Source organism: Petromyzon marinus, chromosome 44, assembly GCF_048934315.1.
Source record: "Petromyzon marinus isolate PM22_M1 ecotype Great Lakes invasive population chromosome 44, UKy_Petmar_22M1.pri1.0, whole genome shotgun sequence".
Lineage (NCBI taxonomy): Eukaryota > Metazoa > Chordata > Hyperoartia > Petromyzontiformes > Petromyzontidae > Petromyzon > Petromyzon marinus.
Genome location: NC_133710.1, coordinates 1,237,093 through 1,262,560, shown reverse-complemented (window position 1 = coordinate 1,262,560; position 25,468 = coordinate 1,237,093). Strand labels below are relative to the sequence as shown.

Sequence of the window (25,468 nt, the reverse complement as noted above, 5' to 3'; positions counted from 1 at the left end):
TGACTGCAGTAATTAATATTCTTAGCTCTTTCGGTAAAGTCACGTTGAAGGGAAACAATAAAAATAATAAAATATATAGAACAAGAAAAATTCTCACGAAACGTCGTGAGAATTTTTCTCACGAAACGTCGTGAGAATTTTTATTGTTATATATATTTTATTATTTTTTATTGTTTCCCTTCAACGTGACTTTACTAAAACGTCATGTTTACCCACCGACACTATTGAGGTTGACATGTCACCCAGAAACACAATCCGCAGTGTGGAAGTAGCGACTCGTTTCGACTTTATTCAGGCTCACCGGACATCCGCACTCGACTCCGCACCGCTATTAATGCGGGAGCCTTCTGCAAATGTCAACACCAACTCCGAATCACGGGGCTCCTGATGTCCAATTAAAACAACAAAAATATATAAAAAAAAGTTAACGAAGATGATGCTGTTCCAGCGCGGGCTATCTACTAAACACGTCAAATAAAAACTGCACGAGCAGGAACATCGGTACCACAGCCGGAGACGAGACGGGGCCGGGGAGTTCCGCTGGCGGGCGACACCACGGGAGCGCGCGTTTCGTCTCGGGCCACATCGCGACTAAAAACATTTCGCGAAGACGAGGCGAGTAAGAATCTCTTTAATGAGAGTTTTATTCAATCGATCTTCATCGCTTCCCCCAAATAAACCGTGAAGGCTGCGCCTCAGCGCAGATATTTTTTCCCACCCCCCCTCTCTAAAAGCCACTCAGAACCCCTCTCTTTTCGAACGCCTGTCTCGATTTCATCGTCTCGATTCTGGTACCAACTTTCAATCGCTGCCCCACGTGACATTCCGCAGCGTTTCCCAGTCGAGTTCCTCTGACAGATCTCTTAATTGTTCAGAAAACTTTTTTTTAATAAAGAATTAAAGCTTTCGTGACTGCATATACTCGTTTTTTTCTGGTAAAGTCACGTATGTAGAAATACCATAAAATTATGTTAAAATCAATCACGACGATTCGATCGCTGACTTGTACCTCGTATTTGTTCACTCTGTCTATGATGGTATGTTCAATCCAGAGGTTGAACACGAAATTTAGCACTCTTCTGAAAGTCGTGGTCCGCCAGGTGTCTGTGTTGTTGGCCTGACTGGTTGTGCATCACGTAATTTTTTCTTAGGTTTGTTGAATTCTCGTCTCTCATCTTCTTGGTGTATTTACCTCCGTGATGTTTTTATTTCACACCTGATGAAGGTCGCTTGTGTTGCGGTCGAAACGTCGTGATTGATTTATTTTAAAACTTTTTTTGTAGCCTACCTTTGTTTCGCCATGTTTATGCTGAGCCCGACGTTTTTGTTACAAATTATTTCTAACATTTCCCCTCAGCTCATTGCCATTCTACAAGACTTGTCATTAGAATATTTGCGAGATGGTGAATGTCACTCTCCCCCCACACTAATATTTAAGCCTGTGTTTTATTTCTTTGATCAATTTGTTGGGAAATAGCTTCAACTGTTGCTGTGGAGAACGTTGGCAATAAACAGGGTGCTTCAAAAAAATGTTCACACTTCCGAGGCTTTGCAACAACACCACGTGACACGTGCTGCTTCCTCCAGGCCCTGCAGACCACGTGGAGAAGATTCCAGGCCACGTGACAACGATGGCGAACGAGCGGGAGACTCTTTGACTTTTAGAAGCTATTAACATTACATTTGTTATCATGTTACAGTGCAGTATTATCCGTTCTTTTTCCATTGACGATAGTCCCATGGAAGTGTTAACTTTTTTTAAAGCACCCTGTATATATTGTGGGGCTCTGCGCAACGTCAACTTTGACTGTTCCACGGCTTGTAAATTATTTATTATTCCAAATGCGTTTCATTGTTAGACCTTGGTTCGTGATAGCTTGGATGACTGCATCAATGTCCACCGAGTCACCATTACAATAGTCGACAAAGCGTCAATGGCAATTGAAATTCACGAAGTCTCTTGCAAAATCTGATGAACAGTTCGTGTGCGGCTGACGGGGGGAGAAACATTTCCTACACCGTGCTTGCCACTGCGGTCGGTCGGCGTCTCAGTAACGTGTGTTAGTCCGTTCACAGTGACCTTCAGGAACAGTTTATATATGTTATTTGTGCAACAAGGGACTCGTGCGTCTGTAGTTCAAGTAATTGTTCTATCCCTTTTTGCATATAACAATAAAAAGAGGCAAAACCATTCCACAATGGGGCAGTATTTAATTTACGTGTAAACATTTTGTGGACATGTCCCAGCACTTGGCCCCACCTCTTTGGAGTTTAAAGAGTTCCACCATCTGCCCCACGAGCTCTCTACCTTTTAAATTCCTGCAAAGGGCACGGCGTTTACTTCTGTGAGCACGACGTCTGGAGGCGCTCCCCCCGCGCTCCCCTTTCGTCTCGACGATTTGACTCTTGAGCATTAAAGTCGGGCACAAACGGGGAATCGCTCTGGGATGGAAGCCCAACAGAATTTCAAACAAACGGTGTGGAAAAGAAAATGGGATCCACAAACTCGTATTCGAGGATAACATTCCTGGACGAGGTTTCCCAGATGCTCAACAGAAATCTAACTTTATATTTTTCGAGCCATTTTTAGAATTAGGATCAATATTTCCCCCCCCCCCCCATGCAAAAAAAAACCAACCAGCCTCACCAGCACAGGGATATTTTTAGCGGAGGTGGACGCTCAACTATGTGTCAACATCTCAACGAAGCATCGATAACCCGTGCGATCGCGTAGACACATGATCACGGTTAATTTTATAACAAATCATCCATCATTCAACTCATCCGCAAATATCTCTGTCATGTGTACGTCACAGCATAAACCGTAATTCAACTGCAACCAACGAGTGGAATAATTTACCGACCAGGAGTGAGAAAGAAGAACTTCTGAATGGATGTTTAAAAAAATCAAGTTCACAGTCCGTTTGCAGTCCACTGCATGGCGGTTGCATCACGCACAGTTGAGAGTGGGTTGAAGGGGGGGCAGATGTGGGGGGGGGGGGGGGTGGGGGGAGAGGTCACTAGCCACTGATGTTAGCCGTAACCCGGAATCAAACTGGGGTCGCCACCATGTTCATATCCGAGTGCGCTAACCATTGCTCCACTGCTCCTTCACACGTGCAAATCCATCAATACATATCGACCCGTGGTGAATCGCGTCTCTTGTATGTATGTTGAACTTCTTTCGCACCATACATGGCCAACCGCGCTAATCCAATATGACACACGAGATGCTACCCCGCTGATCCCATTATCCGTGCAATTTTTTTTACTCCTCTCGTCCCATAAAAACGCGAAAAGGAATAATTTGACGTCACTTCTCGCTCACTACTCTTTATCAGTGCCAAGACACGGACAACAGGACGAATCGTAACTCGACGAATGATGTCCTTGGATTAGCACGGTTGGCTACGTGCGGTGCGTAACAAGTTCAACACGCAAACGTACATGTCACGGTTATTCCAGGAAAACGACTTCTGGGCCATTTGGGCCGAGTCAAGTCCCCGGACAGGGCACGCCACGCCACAGCAAACATAAAACAAAAACTTTATAGAAACATTACTCCACGTGTAATTCAGCGGCCGTCTGGAACGCGCTTCCTAATCGACATTGGTGTAATTACCCCAAAATGACACCAAGCATTGGCTTGGTGTCATGTTTCGGTAATGGGATGCAGCCTAACGGTTATTTGAAGATAAACGGTCTCCGATTGGTAGAACGAGGCCTCCACAGTGATTGGTCGGGAGGCAGACTTTTAAAGGGTATTGGAGGAATAAGGCTTGAATGAGATCGATCGGGAAAACAGAGAGGAGATCCGTTAGAGGGGGAAGGACAGGGATTGCCTAAGGGACAAACAAGGACGAAAAGGCTCTGGGGAAGGGGGGCACGAGGACTGTAAAAGGGGAGAGAGCACGAGGAGTGGCGACGTTCAGGGTGAGTTACGAGCTGGAGACACGCACGAAGCCTCGGGTCCCGTAGTGAGGCCGTGTCCCAATAAAGTGGCTCTTATTACATCGTCGTCAGAGTGGTTACATAGGAAGCCACTGGAGCTATGCACTTTTAAATCCAGCTTGAAAACTCGCTTCTTTTTGTGTTGAGTTTGTCGTCTTTCCCGCCGCACCTCCGATTAGCACGGTTTGGCTACGTACGGTGCGAAAGTGCAATGTACATACGTACAAGCGTGTGTGTGTGCACGCGCGCGCGTGTGCTATGTAGCGGTTAGCGCGCTGTGGTACGAACCTGGCGACCCGGGTCCGATTCCCGCCTACGGCAAACACCAGTGACGATTATCTTAACCGGTCCAGGGCCTCCCCTAGGTCGACTCAGCCTCAAATGTGTACCTGGTGCGATGTGTCAACATCGCCACTAGGGAGACAAAGGCGGCCGGGCGTGGTGCTGCCCACCCACCCCCTCGTGTGCCGTGCCGGCCTTCATAGGCGCTGCTCGCTAACAGCGCTTGCCCCTACAGTCTGTTACAGGCTACACGGGGGATCTTTGTCTTTGAAACCCCAGGCGGGAGTCAACTCGGCCTACCGTCACCCCCACGAGTCAAAACAATGGAGTTCCACTGCGCCGGTGAGGACCAGCCACACTCCGGGAGACTTTGCCCACGGCTTTGCGACGTCACCGAGCGCAGGGCAGCCGGTGGCACCATCGGGGCTCCCCGTCGCAACGCTCCTCCCCGGCTTCCCGTCTGCAGTCAAGCGCTTGCTGGCGTCCTTGAGGAGGTCTTGCGCCGGCGATAGACTTGCTCCGGTCTCCCGTCCTTCATGGCAGCAAACCTCGCCAACGTGAAGAGGTAATCGCTCAGCCTGCGGGGGTCATCGTGCGACGAACGGTGAGCGCGGTGCACAGCCTCTCCACGCCACGCGAGTTACCGAGCCATACTTCACCACGCTGGTCCGTGCCGGCGGGCTGCCGAAGGCGGGGAGAATTGGTGGTCGTCCATACGAGATAAAAGATTCCCCCGTGTAGCCTTAGCAAGCGCTGTTAGCGAGTAGCACCTGTGAAGGCCGGCACGGCACACGAGGGGGTGGGCGAGTGGCCAGCATCACGCCCGACCGCCTTTGTCTCCCGAGCGGCCGTGTTGATACATCGCAGCTCAGATAACCAACTCGTATCGCCGGGTTTGTGGCACGCTGCGTTAACCCATTACACCACTGCTCCCCACAAATAACAACAACAGACGCCGCTCGCCACTAAGTGGGAGTGATGTCACCACGGTGCCTGTGCCAGGCCAGGTGCACGTTGAGGCCAGGTGAAGTGTCGAAGGCTCGCCGACAGGAGCTCACGGGATGGACCCCGGTGCCGTGGGTTGACAAAGCACTTATCCAGGCTCAACGCTGCTTAGCTACAGAGATCTTAGATGGGGTGCACCTCGGGTGATTTGGACACAGGCGATGAACATTGCAGTCATCGGGCAAAAGCGTGCACGCTACTTACGCACGTTAAGAGGCATTCGGGAAGGTTGACTGGAAAGCAGGCAGACAGACAGACGTGTAGTTGGGCAGCTGTCTAGGACGATGAGTAAGTAGCTCTAAGGAAATGGGTGGGAAGCAGAATGTACACTTGAAAAATAATTGTCGATCCATCAAGACCTCCAAAATTCAACCGACGACTGGAAACAGCTATGACTTGACAAGACGGAACAGACGAAGGAGATGATTGGGGATCACGAAGGAGATGATTGGGGATCACGAAGGAGATGATTGGGGATCACGAAGGAGATGATTGGGGATCACGAAGGAGATGACTGGCGATCACGAAGGAGATGACTGGGGATCTAATATAGAAAAAAATTCGTGTCCAGAATCGGGAAACAAACTCGTCACGTGGTTTATTACCAGAGTTGTTGTAAATACCGTGCCGATGATATGAGTGTAGAACACAGGGCGATGGTTTGACCCATAAACACAGCTCGTGAATGGGACTGAGATGGTACAATCCATGTTGTGTGACCCGTCCTGAAGGAGGCGATAACAGTTTTAGACGAGACACAGACCGGTGCGGAGGAGAGACGGCGAGGAATTTGCTCAAAGAAGAATCCCTTTTTGATGTTTGCGCCTATTGGAGAGGCCCGCGTTATGCAGAGCATAAGCCAAGGAGCGGCTGAAGAGGAAGGCGGGGGACGAGGTTGACGAGTCTGCTGAGAGCATCATCGTCCGGGATGTCTGGTCGCGCGAGAGGACTTCACAGAGTGCTTCCCCCTGCTGACGGGGAGAGGGCAGCCTCCAGACTTCCAGCTCCTTTTCGCGATGCCCAGAGAACCATTCCACCCCTGCCAATAACACAGCTGTCGTAGGCAGCCACGTCCGGGCTGCAGAGACGGTGTGCCACAAGAGAGTTGACGCTTCGAGGAGGTTGTGTCACTGTCCCCCCCCCCCCCGCCCCCCCCCCCCGTCTGAGCTCTTAGCACAGTGCAGTGTGTGAAAGCGGAGTGTTGGTGTGCCGTCTAGGATAGGTAGGAAGGGATTGTGCTCAAGTGTTGTCACGTGGTGTTCTTCATTCCCGTTCTTCACGCTTGCTTTCTTTTAAATATCTTACTCAGATTGTATATTTTGTGGATTTGCTCTCCAACACACCGGGTGTAGTGCTGTTCTAGTAACGAAATGGCACGTTCTGTTTACGTGACGAACCTTACTAATTGTTTGTGTCGGGTGGTGGCGAGTTTAATGACACATTTATATTTACGCGATCTAACCCAAAAAACCACCTGCGTCATGGAGCTAAAAGACCCTTGGCCTTGAACACACCTTCCTGGACGTTCCGCCCTGCTGACGCCCTCATTTTATTCAAATCGCACCTTAAGACTCGGTTATCTTCACAAGCGTTTCACATTCCTCGTGTTTTGGGTGTTGTAGTTTATTGGCGTGAGCCTGCATGTGTTTGGCCAGATAGAGGGTGCCAAACGGGCACGACACGGGCTGGAGAAGAGACGGACTGATGCGGTGCGGATGTGGAGCTGAATGGACTTTCCAAAGACTGGTACCAGCGGTGTCAGAATTGACCTCTGTGGAGGAGGAGGTTCGTTAAGGACGCTACTAGTCAGTTGGAGGCATTCGCCCTCCTTGGAGGGCAGAGGAGCGATGCTCACAACAACTAGCGGAGCGCCGGGCGGCTAAAATGCAGGAACTTGGCATCGTAGGGGGCACAGCTGGTGCATCTACCAGTCATATCATGGCACCTGGGTCTGCCCGTGACCTGTCAGCGAGCCTTCGACACTTCACGTGGCCTCAAATAGCTTCAAAGTTCACCTGGCCTGGCACAGGCGCCGTGTTGACGTCACCGCTGCCCCGGGTGTCGTAGTTGTTGCGTGCGTTTTTTTGCACGGCCCCTTGTGGTCTCTCCAGGTGAAAGGCGCTTTAGAAGTGTAAATAATCACCGGCCCATCACACGCCCCGAGACGCCAACGATTCCAACCCCGTGTGCCACGTGGCGACCGAATGTGCGCGCGCTTCACCTGTTCAGATATTTTCCAACACTGGCGTCGGCCTCGCCTGCGCGTACCAGCACGACAACCCTGCAGCGCAGACGCACAAAGACAAAGATCCCCCCGTACGGAATTTAACAATGTTGGGGCGAGTGTCGTTAGCGAGCACCTATGTGGGTTAACATGGCACACGATGGGGTGGGTGGCCAGGACCCACGCCTTTGTCTCCACAGTGCTGATGTTTTTTACACGCCGTACGAGGTACTCGGTTTCAGGCTGAGTCGACCTAGCAGAGGCCCAAGACTGGTTCAGATATTCATCACCGATGATTGCCGGCGAGTGGGAATCGAACTCGGGATGCCGGGTTCGTAGCCTATAGTGTGTTAACCACTGCACCACGATTCCACACACAAATATTAAATTAGTACGATTACACAATCTGACCCCGGTTACACAATCAGAATATGAAAACACCCTTACATCACTAAGATTATACAATCAGAACTGTGGAACAATAAATGGATGTATGAAAACATACAGTTATGTCATGTCAGTACTGCTGTAGGAAGATGAACCAGTTTGTGATTAGCACAATGCTTTTTACGTTAATATTGCAAAATATATGCAGAGGTCAACGCTGTAACTAGTAAAGTATTAACATGCACAGCCATTTTTGTTTGGTCAATCCACTGCAAGCTGCGGGCTTCCCCACACCACGCAGGTCGTGGGGTTTATTTGACCATACTTCACCAATCCTGGTCAGTGCGGGTTAGGTGAAGGTTGCGGTGGTGTAGCGGTTATCGCACTAGGCTACGAACCCGGCGACCCGGGTTTGAGTCCCGCTCACGGTCGACACCGGTGACGGTTCTCTGAACCGGTCTTGGGCCTTCCTGAGGTCAATCGGGCCTCAAATCAATATCTGGTGTGGTGCGTAAACATCGCCACTGGGGAGACAAAATCAATACCTGGCGGTGTGGTGCATAAACATCGCCACTCGGGAGACAAATCAATACCTGGCGGTGTGGTGCATAAACATCGCCACTCGGGAGACAAATCAATACCTGGTGGTGTGGTGCATAAACATCGCCACTCGGGAGACAAATCAATACCTGGCGGTGTGGTGCATAAACATCGCCACTCGGGAGACAAATCAATACCTGGCGGTGTGGCGGTGTGGTGCATAAACATCGCCACTCAGGAGACAAATCAATACCTGGCGGTGTGGTGCATAAACATCGCCACTCGGGAGACAAAATCAATACCTTGCGGTGTGGCGGTGTGGTCCATAAACATCGCCACTCGGGAGACAAATCAATACCTGGCGGTGTGGTGCATAAACATCGCCACTCGGGAGACAAATCAATACCTGGCGGTGTGGTGGTGCATAAACATCGCCACTCGGGAGACAAAGGCGGCCGGGCGTGGTGTAGGCCATCCACCCCCTTGTGTGCCGTGCCGGCCTTCTTAAGTGCTACTCGCTAACAACACTTGCCCCTATCGTCTAAGGCTACACGGAGGGTCTTTGGTGAAACCAGCAAAACATGAACGTGTGGGAGCATAGAAAATAAAACGTTACAAGACAAAAACACACGTTGTGTGAACTTAAAAATCAACGTGACATACGACTTGCTGTAAATGGGCTCACAAGTGACGTCGTCACATCTATCCCTCTATATAAGGAATGAAACAGGAGCATTTCTCCACAAATCTGGCTGTCGCCTGATAAAGCTAGTTGTATTTGCTGGCAAAACGTCTTACTCCGATTGTAAATGTTGTGGCTTGGCTCTCCAACACACCGGTGTGCTGTACTAGAGACGAATTGGGATGTTCTGTTGACGTGACAGCCCTGACTAATCGGCTGTGTCGGGCGGTGGTGGGCTTAACGACACATTTATAATTCACGATCTAACCCAAAATAAAACCTATCATGTCTGTAAATGTTTTAAAGTATAAACGCCGGAGTATTGCTCAGCAGGGGCGGTTCAATGTGGCCCGATGCAATGTCGGCGATCCCTTGCTGCGGCCCTATCAGCCGCCGACGCCCCCACTCCGGCCACCGCTGGCGCCGCCCCGGTGTCCGCGTGTCCTTACCGGCGCTCCGCCCGGCGACACGTGCTCCGCGCCACGTGCAGAGCCGCGGCGCAGCGACCCCCGGACTGCAACACAAATAAGACCGAGCGGCGTTTCCCGTCGTTACGCGGGCAGAGCGAGGCCGCACGCACCCATTTCACGCGCCGAGTATTTCGGTGGTACGAACGCCGGACTACTCGCACCCCCACCAATCAGTTCGGATTGCCAGCCGCTCCTGGTTTTCCCAGGATCGTCCTCCTCTTGTTGAGCAGGTAGCTGCTGTCCTGGGAAGACCACTGTTATTCCAGAGACCTTTCAAAAATCCCAGTATTTTGTAAGTTGCGTAGTAGCAATATGAACAACGCAATGCTCAAGAGAATGCACGCACATTAAGTTATCTCCTCTTCGGGCATTGCGCGATATTCTTCCTATGTTTCCAATGATAAGTCCTGGTTTATTTTTGTATACCTCAGGAGCTGACACAATCCAGGGTCGCGATAGGATTCTGGAACAGATTATTATTAATATTTTTGTTTATATTAAGGTCTCGATTGTCGTAATATTTTTTTCTTGTCTCGTTTGTACAAAATTTAACTTTACAGAATTTGCAAAAATGACCAGCTGGATTATTCTCACGTGCAGGATCCGATGCATGTTATTGTAATTCTCAAGTACACGTTGTCGACTTAATTTGCAGGCTCGTGGTTTGTATATAAAACGAGCAACTTCATTGCCCATGGCTACACACCACAGGGAGGGGAGTAGAGTCGATGATATATTATAAGCGAAAAGATAAATGAATGGGAAATGATGGAAAAGGAATTAAAATATGAAGCCAAGGGTCAGGAAAGATGAGGCTAGGGAGGAAGAGGCTGGATAAGAGGCTGGATATTAGGCTCGACGCTGCATGAAGCGGAGTCTGTTTTCACAGTGGGTGGGGAGAGGGGAGGGGTTCAGAGTGGGGGTGGCCACACAGAAGTCACGTGACTTACTGGAAGCTTGAGCTATATTTAGGTAGATATGCATTTAGAAACTACATGTTTTCATATAATTTTTTTACATTTTAGGTCCTTGCATTTGCAGGCATGCGTTTTTTTCACGTTGCTCCATCTCTAATTGAAGGTCCCCATCTCCAACTTCGCAGTATCCTGTGGTACAATGGTATGCAGACTATGATCTTAATGGGGCATTAATGACCACTTTACCGTAGCAAAACGGAATGTTGAATGGCCCATGCGATATTAAGAATAAACGCGAACTGATCTTTTAAATTTCAACTGGTGAGACAGTTTTAGATTTTAATTGTGATAGTCAACGCGCAATTGGCTGAGCACTAAAATGCACCAGGAAAAAACGCTCGCTCGTGAACTCATATTTAACAATCCAATAAACTACTGCGTTGGGCACGAGAGAGGCTAACCGGGCGTTTGCTGTGCCGATAAGATTAAAGGGAAGAGATAGGGTGGCTTGGCTTGTGTGACCTAAGTTCAGGTGTAGCTACAAACAGTATCCAGTGACTCTTTGGTGAGTGTCAGGTGAGTGGTGACTGGTGAGTGTTGAGCATCAGGTGAGAATCTTGAGTCTGGTGAATGGTGTGTGTCTGGTGGTGGGTGAATGTCTGGTGAGCATCAGGTGAGCGGTGAGCATCTGGAGAATGTGTCAGGGCGGGTGCCGAGTGATGACGGATGTCTAGTGAGGGTCAGATAAGTCGTGAGCGTATCAAGTGAGTGGTGAACATGAATGGTCAACGTCTAATTGTTAGGCGAGTTAGATTTTGATTTAAAGCTTTCGTGACTGCAGGGATTAATATTCTTGGTTCTTTCGGTAAAGTCACGTAGAAGGGAAACAATAAAATAATAAAAATATAAAACAATAAAATTCTCACGACGTTTCGACTGCAACACAAGCAATCATCATCAGGTGTGAAAACCACAGCAAGAACATTTGATTATTATTTTATTGTTTCCCTTCTACGTGACTTTACCGAAAGAACCAAGAATATGTTAGGCGAGTGTCTGGCGAGGCTCAAGTGAGTGTCTGCCGATTGCCAGGTGAGCGATGAGGTGAGTGTGTCACTGAGTGATGAGCATCAGGTGAGTGATGAGTGTCTAGCGGATGGTCGGTGTCCAGTGAGTGTATGTGCAGCAGGGTGTAGCTGCTCTTGCCGGTAATATGAAGTTGGTCAGCGGAGGTAGCTGGGACGTGTAGCCGTCGATCCACCCCTCCAGTTCGGCCACAACGGATTCGTCGAACTTAGTGCGCTCTGCGACACACCGCGTGGGAAACACCCGGAACTGCGTTCACTCTCGCGGACATGCCACCGTTGCTCCTCACGTGTGGGCGCCTTCTTGCTTGGTCAAAATGTTGTTGGGCTTCGTAACGGTGGCCACGGAGATTATCACCACTCATAATAGGGTTTTGTTTTTACCTTTTTATCTGGCAACAAAACTGATACCTTTTTTTTTAGCACCACTACCCATTTGAGCAGGAAAGCGCTCCAATTTCACTCGAATGTTACATTAAGAGGCAAAAGTCTGTCAGTCGCTGCACCGCAATGCTTGGTACAGTTTTTAAGTCATCTGGCAAAAGGGGACATCGAGGAATCTTGGATTTCTATTCCGCTGTGGCAAGGCCGTCGTGTTTAGCTCCGAACAGTTATTGCTGCTGCTAAACGGAGCATAGATTCAGCCCAGTGCTCCACCACAGATGGACTGCTGTCACATCTGTGGTGGAGCACCCAGATTATAGCCCACTGCATCGACGGACAGCGTTCAGAGTGAAGCAGCAGTCGGGGTGGCTGATGATCCAGCACTGACTCACTACAGCCACTAGCTCACCGGCAGTCAATCACTTCCTTACTATGGTATCTGTTCCAGAGAACTTCACTCATTGATTCCTCCACACATGCTGTGTGTGTGTGTTGAACTTCTTTCGCACCATACGTAGCCACCCACGCTAATCGGAGGTGCGGGGGGGACCCCGAAGGACAACAAACTAAACACAAAAAGCAGTTCTAAAGAAATTCGTTTTCAATCTAGACTATTTAAAAGTGCCTTGCTCCCAGTGGGCTTCCTAACATGGGAAGGAAGAGCGTTCCAGGCGGCCGCGGATAAGCGCATCTGAAAGCGTCGCGCGATGCGACGGCCACCGTCTTCGTTCGAAAGCGTTTTGAACCGTGGGGGTTGAGGCGACGCGAATCATCGGCTAGCGGCGGTGTGAATGATCGAGCGACGACGTGTTGTATCGCTGTGCGAGCCACTCGGGGGTCCGCGTGGACGCCTCACGCACGGAGGTGTGCGTCGCGAGCCGAGGAGCGCGGAGTGGCGACGTTGGAGCCAACGTCCTGCAGCACGCACTGGATCTGACACGAACACAACAAGCGAAGGCCACAACGATCGGTTCAACTTTTCGATATCGGACACAACAAAACGCTGCTTTGCAGTATAGACGCCAAGATTTGTTTTTCTCTGGAGATTGTTTATTAAATAATTTTTTAATGTTTGTTATTCCAATGCTGGATAAAAGCCTTGTCACACATATTCATGCTAGTCAAGGGGGTCGTTTGACTATATATATTGACTATATTTTGACTATATATTGACTAAATTTTTACTATATATTGACTATAATTTGACTATATATTGACTATATTTTGACTATATATTGACTATATTTTGACTATATATTGACTATATTTTACTATATTTTGACTATATTTTACCATGCCAGTCAGTGACGGTGTTGTCGAAGCAGTGAGGGAGGAAAGCGAGGGGGAGGGGTGGAATAACCAGGACAGATTGAGCCACCACTTGCCACGATCTTTAACCACTGTCAGGAATCAAACTCGGGTCATCGGGATCACAATGCGCTATCCAGAGCCATCGCTACACACTTTGGATGGTTAGCGATATGAATCTGGCCACCTGAGATTAATTCCCAGGCATGGCGTAGCTCTCCGATGTGTTTCCGCCTTGTGCCGCTTGTTTGTCCGGCACAACGTCTGACGTTTCACTCCAATTCAGTTCCTAAAAAAGCTCCCAGCACGTGGAGCGAAAACGTCGGACATCGTGCCCAACAACACGAATTGCAACCGAAAAGGACATCAGAGAGAGCTAAGCAGCACGACTAAGAAGGTCTCCGCATCGGCAATACTGGCGGTGATTCTTTTTCCATGGTGCTCATTTGAAATTGACGGGTATATTCACGGACACACAAAATGCACACAAAACAAATGTGTGCCCACCTGCAACAGCTGCTCGCAAAAGCTGTGCTGTCCTTCCTGACAAAGCTCACAGGCGAAGCTGAAAGGACACATTCATAGTAAGCATTAGCGGCAGCAGATCCCATCGGTGCTTTGGGTATTCTGGTCAGGTGACACTGTGGTTAGAGCACCAGTAGGGGGAGGCCTACTTACCGCGTCATTCCTCCAATGGTGGTAAAAACGAGTCGCGCTTTTGTGCAAGGTCAACGGTGGTTATTGTACACAAAGCCTCACGCTCGTCATGAGCACTGCGTGTATTTTTTTTCCCAAATTGTATATCCCAATTGTGTTTTCGGCGTGATATCACGAGAGGAATATCCCATCCGGATCTCTTGCACCGCAGCAGTGCAGCCCTTCGTGTTAGAGCGGCCCACGGAAGAGAATATCACAGAGCTACCCCTTGAGATCACTTCAAGTTGGAATGGCAGCACTTCCCCACCTGCTCTGCAGTATGGGAGTAATGTTCCCTGTGAGAGTGATGTTTATGGCCATCAAACTGATATTTTAATTCTTAAGAGTTATAATTTAGCCAAGCGTGCAAAATCAAATTAAACGTGATGTTTTTTTAAGGACCCAATTGTAATCACGGTCCTAGCGCTCTGACTCCTGAGCCACCCGGCCACCTCGGTAAAGTTCAACTTGCACCCCTGGCTTTGGGCGGCAGAAGTAAATGAGTGGTCACCCAACGCTCGTTTGAGTAGTGAGAAAGACGTATAGTTTAACACGTAGTAGGCTTTCAGGATCAATATTATCCGTAAAAGGTTTTTGGGTTAGTTGGCGTAAATATATAAATGTGTCGTAAAAACCCGCCACCACCCGACAGCCAACTATGAAGGTAAATGAAACATGGCGTGTTTTGTTTACGTTAATATGTACACAATCTAACCCAAAAACCTCTGTTATAGACTTATTTTTGTTATAGGAATCATCCGTGAAAAAAAATACCGTTTAACTCCTCTTTAAAAAGTTGCCTGTGTGAATGCGTAATGGCTCCGTGAAACAAGGGTATTTTGTTATCACTCCACAAACCTCTCACATTTGCTTGTGCGTACAATGAGAGAGTTACATAGCCACGCACTTTCAGCGCAAAATTGTAAGAACAAGTAAGCGCTGTGATATCAGTTGTACGGTGAACCAGTGAGAGCATGACATTGATGTCGCTTGTGCACTCAAGAAGATATTCAGGTGTGCGGCGGTATAAGCTTTCAAAAGCCACTATGTGGGGTCCTCTTTTGAACAAATGTTTGTACTATTAAAAGACTGACCCCTGCCACTGAGTGCATAAAAGCTCAGTGAAACGCGAGTATTTTGACATTACAAACCTCACACATCTGTTTCATCATACAATGAGAGACAGTGAAAGCATACAAGCAGGTGTCCCACTAAAAGGTGGAACGTCTACTACCTACTAGACAGTGGAACGTCTACTACTCACTAGAAGGTGGAACGTCTACTACTCACTAGAACGTGGAACGTCTACTACCTACTAGAAGGTGGAACGTCTACTACTCACTAGAAGGTGGAACGTCTACTACTCACTAGAAGGTGGAACGTCTACTACTCACTAGAAGGTGGAACGTCTACTACTCACTAGAAGGTGGAACGTCTACTACTCACTAGAAGGTGGAACGTCTACTACCCACTAGAAGGTGGAACGTCTACTACTCACTAGAAGGTGGAACGTCTACTACCTACTAGAAGGTGGAACGTATACTACCTACTAGAAGGTGGAACGTCTACTACTCACTAGAAGGTGGAACGTCTACTACTCACTAGAAGGTGGAACGTCTACTACTCACTAGAAGGTGGAACGTCTACTACTCACTAGAAGGTGGAACATCTACTACCTACTAGAAGGTGGAACGTCTACTACTCACTAGAAGGTGGAACGTCTACTACTCACTAGAAGGTGGAACGTCTACTACTCACTAGAAGGTGGAACGTCTACTACTCACTAGAAGGTGGAACGTCTACTACTCACTAGAAGGTGGAACGTCTACTACTCACTAGAAGGTGGAACGTCTACTACTCACTAGAAGGTGGAACGTCTACTACTCACTAGAAGGTGGAACGTCTACTACCTACTAGAAGGTGGAACGTCTACTACTCACTAGAAGGTGGAACGTCTACTACTCACTAGAAGGTGGAATGTCTACTACCTACTAGAAGGTGGAACATCTACTACTCACTAGAAGGTGGAACGTCTACTACTCACTAGAAGGTGGAACGTCTACTACTCACTAGAAGGTGGAACGTCTACTACCTACTAGAAGGTGGAACGTCTACTACCTACTAGAAGGTGGAACGTCTACTACCTACTAAAAGGTGGAACGTCTACTACCTACTAGAAGGTGGAACGTCTACTACCTACTAGAAGGTGGAACGTCTACTACCTACTAGAAGGTGGAACGTCTACTACTCACTAGAAGGTGGAACGTCTACTACCTACTAGAAGGTGGAACGTCTACTACTCACTAGAAGGTGGAACGTCTACTACCTACTAGAAGGTGGAACGTCTACTACTCACTAAAGGTGGAACGTCTACTCATCACTAGAAGGTGGAATGTCTACTACTCACTAGAAGGTGGAACGTCTACTACCCACTAGAAGGTGGAACGTCTACTACTCACCAGAAGGTGGAACGTCTACTACTCACTAGAAGGTGGAACGTCTACTACTCACTAGAAGGTGGAACGTCTACTACCTACTAGAAGGTGGAACGTCTACTACTCACTAAAGGTGGAACGTCTACTCATCACTAGAAGGTGGAACGTCTACTACTCACTAGAAGGTGGAACGTCTACTACTCACTAGAAGGTGGAACGTATACTACTCACTAGAAGGTGGAACGTCTACTACCTACTAGAAGGTGGAACGTCTACTACCTACTAGAAGGTGGAACGTCTACTACTCACCAGAAGGTGGAACGTCTACTACTCACTAGAAGGTGGAACGTCTACTACTCACTAGAAGGTGGAATGTCTACTACTCACTAGAAGGTGGAACGTCTACTACCCCCTAGAAGGTGGAACGTCTACTACCTACTAGAAGGTGGAACGTCTACTACTCACTAGAAGGTGGAACGTCTACTACCTACTAGAAGGTGGAACGTCTACTACTCACTAGAAGGTGGAACGTCTACTACCTACTAGAAGGTGGAACGTCTATTACTCACTAGAAGGTGGAACGTCTACTACTCACTAGAAGGTGGAACGTCTACTACCTACTAGAAGGTGGAACGTCTACTACTCACTAGAAGGTGGAATGTCTACTACTCACTAGAAGGTGGAACGTCTACTACCCACTAGAAGGTGGAATGTCTACTACCTACTAGAAGGTGGAACGTCTACTACCTACTAGAAGGTGGAACGTCTACTACTCACTAGAAGGTGCAACGTCTACTACCTACTAGAAGGTGGAACGTCTACTACTCACTAGGAAGGTGGAACGTCTACTACTCACTAGAAGGTGGAACGTCTACTACCTACTAGAAGGTGGAACGTCTACTACCTACTAGAAGGTGGAACGTCTACTACCTACTAGAAGGTGGAACGTCTACTACTCACTAAAGGTGGAACGTCTACTCATCACTAGAAGGTGGAACGTCTACTACTCACTAGAAGGTGGAACGTCTACTACTAACTAGAAGGTGGAACGTCTACTACCCACTAGAAGGTGGAACGTCTACTACTCACTAGAAGGTGGAACGTCTACTACCCACTAGAAGGTGGAACGTCTACTACCCACTAGAAGGTGGAACGTCTACTACTCACTAGAAGGTGGAACGTCTACTACCTACCAGAAGGTGGAACGTCTACTACTCACTAGAAGGTGGAACGTCTACTACCTACTAGAAGGTGGAACGTCTACTACCTACCAGAAGGTGGAACGTCTACTACTCACTAGAAGGTGGAACGTCTACTACCCACTAGAAGGTGGAACGTCTACTACTCACCAGAAGGTGGAACGTCTACTACTCACTAGAAGGTGGAACGTCTACTACTCACTAGAAGGTGGAACGTCTACTACTCACTAGAAGGTGGAACGTCTACTACTCACTAGAAGGTGGAACGTCTACTACTCACTAGAAGGTGGAACGTCTACTGCCCAAGTCTAACTATCGTTGACTTTGGGCCACCAACAGAGACGGGCGCTGCCCAATCATCCCTTAAGCGAGGAGACACTTAACTTTAAACGATCACTTACCCGAGAGCAGATGAAAGTTCATCAACGGTTCCCAGTGCCTCAAACACAGCATCGTCTTTAGTCCGTCGCTCCCCCGTGAATGTGCTGGACATGCCTAGATGTGTGTGCGAGAGAAACAGCGTCGATTAAGGCAACAAGCAATTCAAAACAGACGTGAATACAATTTTTATAAGGTGCTCTCCTTTGTAATGACGAGACAAACGCAGAAGAGTGCACAGAGGCGCGGAAGAGAAACGCACGCCTGGAATTACACCGAGCGACAGAAAGACGGGCGCACTTGGAGCAGGGAAACTATGATTGTTGGAGACACGACGTGGAGTGTTTAAACAAAACAAAAAAAGTGGGTTTGGGCAGGACACGTCGGTGGAAGGGAGGGCGGCCAACAGACGAGACTGGCTATAGAATGGCAGCCAAAGGGGGCGAAAGCGCCCAAGAGGACAATCGCCGTAGGGATTGAGTGATGAGGTCAGCTCAAGTGTAGAGAAATTATGGATCATCACGGCAATGTGAGATGGCGATGGTGTGGAGAGGCCATAGCAGGCACATAACAATTCATCAATACGATTCTTATGCCCACGATACAACCAACGTATCACGCGCGTAAGACTCAAATATTTACAATTCATGCAAAAATATGCAAATGGTATTTAGACTAATGCAGCCAACTGTATAAGACAGGCAAAAGTAGCCAAAGAAAATGTATCATTTTTTTTATCAAAGATGCGTGCACATTGTGACAATTCGTTATATTCGTGGAGGGGTGAATGGTTCATTAAATGCTTAAGCAACTGACCAAAGTTGATGATGCTCATTATGACTCATCTATATAACACTTTGCACAAACATCTAAACAGTTTTACGTCGCATATAATAATCTTCCTGCCGTCGTCTTAGCCACTTACAATGCGGTACAATGTGTTGAAAGTGTAGTAACGTGCAGTCAGGTGTGGTCGAAAACACACGGAATTTCATATCAACCAATCGCAGGCACAGATGGATGGGCAAACAAATCAATGACCGGTTTATACTCTTGTAGTGTCATATATTGAGCCACTATGGCGTGCAGCGCCGGATAATTAAATAAGAGGTATCGGGAGACGTAGCAGCCGTAGGCTGGCGAGATATTTGATGTGCCAGAGTAGGGTATGTGAGGCATAGGGGTGACAGAGGGGACACATGGGGCACGGAACCTTCTGGAGGATTCCAGAAGGGGGCGTGGCCGGCGGCGGAGCTAGGCCGCGCTGGAGGATAAAAGGAGGGTCCCGAGGCAGTATTGGGGCTGTCTTCTTGAATGGAACCTGCCGCGCTACGTCTTCTCCTGGGTCTTCGTGCTCGGCATAGTGGGGGTCAGGCAGTGTGCCGACTGACCTGACCCGTTTATATAGTTATCCCGTTGTGGTTATTGTAGAATGAAATGTGTTGCCTCCTGAGTTAGTGTGTCTCTCAGTGAACCCATTACATATTGATACATCTTTTACAGATACGTAAAGGTGGAAGGTAAATCAGGTTAATTATTCGAGTAATTTTCTCGTCTATATTAACGCAAACCTCACCTGCATCCCCAGTTTTCGTATAGATCCTCGGAAGATTACTTCTGTCCGGCGCGTTCGTTCCAGCTGCTTTACTGCAAACCAGGAAGAGCACACATCACAAGCTTTCATAAGCCATCGGTCAAGTGCATGATCCAAAAAACCCCACTACTTTTGACACTATTAAGATACTAATTTATAATAGTTGGCTGAGGTTGTGAGGCTTGCATTTGGCTGGGCAATGTGCTCCACCCCAGACCTGCTCACCCACCATCCCGGATCATTGCAACTTGTGGACTTTTAGAATGTTTTTGGCCACTTTTCACGTCTGGAGTTTGCAGGGCCACCCAGCAAGAATAAAGGTCGCGGATACGCTTGGATAACCTTCGAGGCACTAGATGCCGGCAACGGCCACCAGCAACTTATTTAGACCGTAAACATTTTTGCTGTCCGAATATTGGCCAAACCTCAACATTATTGCTCGTTCACACTTAAGAGAGTGAGGTCACGTTCACTACCCAAGGTTGTGTGCTCTGTTGACAAATCATCATAATTTCAAGAAGCTCCGCTTTCATTTGCTCGACACACACCTTCGTCAGTCTTTCAACCGGTCATCTCAAGTGTGTGAAGAGTTGCTCATGGCAAACAAGTCGACAACCGACAGTAAAATTGTCCTACGTCTATCGCAGTCGTAACAGGCCGCGAGGCTGTTCTAGGGGCCAATTTGAGCAAAACATCACCCATTATTCTCTTTTTAAGGCCACGGTGTTATTGACGAACACGTAAAGGTGTTTGTGTGCGTTATTTGTGCTTGTGCACCGCTGGCAACGCAGCGACGGAAGCATCAGCATCATCAGATAATTCGTTCGGAGCAAATGATGGGGGGCCAGTGTCATGTGGCAGGAGGAGGGCAGCAGGAGTCACCTGCAGAGGCAGCGAAGGGCAGGCGATGTTGAGCCCTTCACAAGCAGGGTACGGGCTCGCAACCAGCGGCTCGCCGCCTGTGAGCAAATTCACGCACGACGGCCACACGACAGGGTCAGGAAACACGGGGCCGTTGTCAAAGAACGTAGAACGACCCGCAAGGCGTTGTGTGGCCATCATCCTGCGGTGGATTTAACAAAATGGCTCTGCACGTGTAGAATATGGAATGACAAGTCGGCCGTGTCGACGAATCCACCAACAACAATAATCAGCTACTTTTGTTGTGGTTGATGATTAGTGGGGCCCCTTTAAAAAATATCAGCCAACGCTATGCGCCATGACTTGCCTCCTGAAGGTGGGACCCCCCCCCCCAATAACACGCCCAGCGAAACGTGACGTCACTAGGCCACACCCATCACCTCCGGTCCAGCGGCACATATGGGAATAAGGGGTGACTACCGTTACCAAACTATTATCTGTATTTAGTACATATACTGCAAGTATTATAGACTGTAGTGTATATACACCAGGTCTATACTACAGTATTATAGACTGTAGTTTATATAGACTGTAGTGTATATAGACTGTAGTGTATATAGACTGTATGTATTATAGACTCTAGTCCAGTGGTTCTTAACCTGGGTTCGATCGAACCCCAGGGGTTCGGTGAGTCGATCTCAGGGGTTCGGCAGAGCCCCCGCCACGGAGGTCCGGACACACTTGAATTATTGTGTAAATTTGTGATGACACACACGGCCCGCTTGGCCATCACTGGCTGCAGATGATCATGCTACACTGCTTGGCCAATCAGCGCTGCGGGGAATTTAGTGCGTACTCAGTAGTCAACGTGTGACTGTTGTTGTCGTACGTCGTGTGATTTCTTTAATATTTTATCCATACTAACTATGTCGGGCAAAAGAAGAAAGTGGTCGGACGAATATGTACAACATGGATTCTCATGTATCACGGAACGTGAAGGGAGTGAGCGTCCTATCTGCATGATTTGCAACGCCAAGTTGAGCAACTCTAGTCTTGCACCGGCAAAACTAAAGGAACACTTCTTGAAGCTGCATGGAGACGGGGAATACAAGAACACAACACTTGCTGAATTCAGGGTGAAGAGAGCCAGATTCGATGAAAGGGCCACTCTGCCTGCTCTTGGGTTTGTACCTGTTAACAAACCGATCCTGACAGCATCGTACGAAGTTGCTTACCTGATCGCAAAGCAGGGCAAGCCACACACCATTGGTGAAACACTTGTGAAACCAGCTGCATTAAAGATGGCGAATCTGATACTCGGAACAGCGGCCGAAGGTAAATTATCCCAAATTCCCCTTTCAAATGACACCGTCAGTGACAGAATAGAAGACATGAGTAAAGACATCTTCTTCTTTGGTTCTTTCGGTAAAGTCACGTAGAATGAGAATAAAATAATAAATTGATAAAATAAAATAACACAATAATATTCTCACGACGTTTCGGCCACAACACAAGCGGCCTTCATCAGGTGAAGGGGGCGAGACTGTCTGGTAGGACAGCGCTGGAGTGAGAGAGCCACGTTCAGATCACGGCTTTTAAGCTGTGTGAGAGGAACAAAGAGCCTTGACAAAGGAATTAGCATAAAATTTAGCATTGAAATGGCTGAATGATTAGCTTGTGACTGGTCACAGAAATAGCTATGTTAAAAGTTAAAGCATACACATCCGCAGAGGCACCCATTGTTAAAAGGAATTAGCATAGAATTTAGCATTGAAATAGTTAAGTTAAGGCATACACATCCGCAGAGGCACCCCTTGACAATGGAATTAGCATAGAATTTAGCATTGAAATAGCTGAGTGATTCGCTTGTAACTGCTACAGAAATAGCTACGTTGAAGTCAGAGCATACACATTCACCGAGGCACTTAGTACAAATCAAACAGGAGAATTTAGCATTGAAATAACTAGGCGAATTTAGCATTGAAATAACTGAGTGATTTGCTAGTGACTGGTCACAGAAATGACTACACATCTGAGCTATTCACAGTACTATATAGTGAACCAATAAAAACTAAAATATAAATTACCTTCATGTTATCAATAAACTCTATATTCTCCAATCAGCTAAGCTACCAACAATAAGTCGTTATATATCACAATGCTATATTCTACGTGACTTTACCGAAAGAACCAAATAAGATTAATCATTGCAGTCACGAAAGCTTTAAATCGAAATTTAAAGACATCTTGGCTCAAGTAGTCGCGGATCTGATTTCAAGCCCGGCAAAATTCAGCCTTCAACTCGACGAAACCACAGACGTTTCTGATCTAAGCCAGCTTGCTGTTTTTGTACGCTATGTGAAAGACGACATGATAAAAGAAGAGTTTTTATTTTGTAAGCCTCTTACAACAACAACGAAGGCAGCCGATGTGAAGAAGCTTGTGGATGACTTCTTCAGAGACAACAATCTTTCATGGGATATGGTTTCTGCAGTTTGTACGGACGGAGCTCCAGTCATGCTGGGAAGAAAGTCTGGTTTTGGTGCGCTAGTAAAGGCCGATGCACCACACATCATTGTGACGCATTGTATTCTGCACAGGCATGCGTTGGCAACAAAAACCTTACCTCCAAAAATGGCAGAAGTATTAAAAACTGTGGTGGAATGTGTGAACTATGTGCGAAAAAGTGCTCTGAGGCACCGCATCTTCAGTGAGCTGTGTAAAGAAATGGGCTCTGAATTTGAGGTATTTCTGCTCCATTCTAATATTCGGTGGTTATCCCGGGGACAGGTGCTGAATCGTGTTTTTGCCATGCGTGTGGAATTAGCCCTTTTTTTGCAAGAGCACCAACACTGCCATGCAGATTGCTTCAAAAATCCTGAGTTCATTCTCATTTTAGCGTACATGGCTGATATATTCGCAGCTCTCAATCATCTCAATGAGCAGATGCAGGGTGGTGGAGTCAATATCATGGAAGCGGAAGAACACCTGAAGGCTTTTCAAAAAAAGCTACCGTTATGGAAACGACGAACAGAGAACAATAACTTCGCAAACTTCCCGCTTCTGGACGACTGTGCAAGTAAGATCGAAGATGTGTCTGGAATCGGAGATATTTCTGTATCCACGGAACTGAAGCAAACAATTGCCACGCACTTAGATGAGCTTGCAAAGTCTCTCGACGGATATTTCCCTACAAGAGAGTCATATCCAGCATGGGTGAGACAGCCGTTCACGTTTGCTGTTGAAACAGCAGATGTCAATGATGAATTCCTCGACGAAATCATTGAAATTCAGCAGAGCCAGGTTCAACAGCAACTCTTCAGAACAACGCTCTCAACGTTTTGGTGTCGACAAATGAACAAGTATCCAGTTATTGCAAAGAAAGCCCTGGATTTTTTTATACCATTTGTTACAACATATCTTTGTGAGCAATCCTTTTCGAGGGTGCTGGACATAAAAACGAAGAAAAGGAACAGACTTTGCTGTGAAAATGACATGAGAGTGGCACTTGCCAAGGTGAAGCCACGCATATCTGAACTGATCTCTCAAAGGCAACAGCAGAAGTCACATTGATTTCCAGGTATGTAATTTGTTGTGAGTTTATGCATTGTGTTGGTTTTATTCTTTGAACAAGGTAATGTTCATGCACGGCTCATTTTGTGTACCAGTAAAAAACATATCTATGTCTTGAATTTGAAAAAAATCACATTTTATTTTTCACTAAAGAGGGGTTCGGTGAATGCGCATATGAAACTGGTGGGGTTCGGTACCTCCAACAAGGTTAAGAACCACTGCTCTAGTCAGTGTATATAGACTGTAGGTATTATAAACTGTAGTGTATATAAACTGTAGTGTATATAGACTGTAGTGTATATAGACTGTATGTATTATAAACTGTAGTGTATATAGACTGTAGTGTATATAGACTGTATGTATTATAAACTGTAGTGTATATAGACTGTAGTGTATATAGACTGTATGTATTATAAACTGTAGTGTATATAGACTGTAGTGTATATAGACTGTATGTATTATAAACTGTAGTGTATATAGACTCTCCCCAGTTTACCATTCGCACGAAGGCGTGAGGCCTCATCGCGGTGGCGGCGGGCGGGAGGAGGCCGATGTGGGTGGTGGTTGTTGGTTGGTGGTGGTTGGCTGTGGTTGTTGGTGGTGGTTGTTGTTGTTGGTGGTTGTTGTTGTTGGTGGTGGTGTCGACTCAACCCCCTGCGCGCCGCTCTCTCGCCGCGCGAGTCGCGAGCTGACGACGGCGAAGGGGGCGGAAGTGACGACGGCGAAGGGGGCGGAAGTGACGACGGCGAAGGGGGCGGAAGTGACGACGGCGATGGAGGAGGTCGGTGGTGGTGGTGCCGGTGGTGTTGGTGGTTGTGGTGGTGGTGGCGATAGAGGAGGGTGGTGTTGGTGGTGGTGGTTGTGGTGGTGGCGATAGAGGAGGGTGGTGTTGGTGGTGGTGGTTGTGGTGGTGGCGATAGAGGAGGGTGGTGTTGGTGGTGGTGGTTGTGGTGGTGGCGATAGAGGAGGGTGGTGTTGGTTGTGGTGGTGTTGGTTGTGGTGGTGGCGGTGCCATTCCTCCAAACGACCACGAGATGTCGCGATTCCCCTTCTACCGAGACGCGACTCCCCCCCCACGTTGATAATTAATTAGCGATGTAACACAATTCTTGTTCCTGGGTACGAAGTGTTATTTCTTAATTGCTTATGCCTAAAAAGTATAGAAAATGGATATTATTCCCCACAAACTTTGCTTTTGTGACCAGGTCTTTAAGCGAACGAAAGATACAATGCACACCACGTTTTCTCATTGAAAATAGGTACATTTAAAAATATCGCTGTCCTCGCACCAAAAGCCAAGTTAGTGGGGAATAATAAACATTGCCTGTACTTTAAAGGCATAAGCAGTACGGAAATAACACTTACTGCAAAGGAACAATGTATTTGTGACACACTGATTATTGATACTCATGGCGGTACCCCGGGATTCTAAATAATACAGAATGGGCAATGCAATCTGTTATTCCTGGGACAACTATTTCTATCGAGGGGTTTACT

General features: G+C 47.5%; 1 protein-coding gene and 1 long non-coding RNA gene across 2 annotated transcripts; both read right to left on the bottom strand.

The window, feature by feature from the left end:
• Positions 1–269: 269 nt before the first annotated feature.
• Positions 270–24,709, bottom strand: MMAB (metabolism of cobalamin associated B). The gene is made up of 10 exons (XM_076073910.1): positions 24,468–24,709; positions 20,420–20,496; positions 19,520–19,590; positions 17,967–18,060; positions 13,743–13,800; positions 12,788–12,860; positions 11,665–11,762; positions 9,521–9,585; positions 7,460–7,519; positions 270–4,811 (listed from the first exon to the last, which is right to left on the bottom strand). The coding sequence occupies exons 1-10, from the start codon at positions 24,492–24,494 to the stop codon at positions 4,700–4,702; spliced, it is 735 nt and encodes a 244-aa protein (XP_075930025.1). The 5' UTR covers positions 24,495–24,709; the 3' UTR covers positions 270–4,699.
• On the bottom strand, positions 7,684–9,513 carry LOC142930873 (uncharacterized). Its single transcript, XR_012946843.1, has 2 exons — positions 8,796–9,513; positions 7,684–8,691 (listed from the first exon to the last, which is right to left on the bottom strand). It is a non-coding gene; the product is annotated as an uncharacterized LOC142930873 (long non-coding RNA).
• Positions 24,710–25,468: the final 759 nt, after the last annotated feature.

Bases quoted from the DNA above. Each gene is read 5' to 3' on its own strand.
- MMAB (XM_076073910.1), bottom strand. From the start codon at position 24,494: ATGAGGCCTCACGCCTTCGTGCGAATG. The intron at 20,497-24,467 runs GTAAACTGGGGA...ATTTGCTCACAG, and splicing joins CTCACGCCTTCGTGCGAATG to GCGGCGAGCCGCTGGTTGCG. The intron at 13,801-17,966 runs GTAAGTGATCGT...GTGTCCTTTCAG, and splicing joins GAACTTTCATCTGCTCTCGG to CTTCGCCTGTGAGCTTTGTC.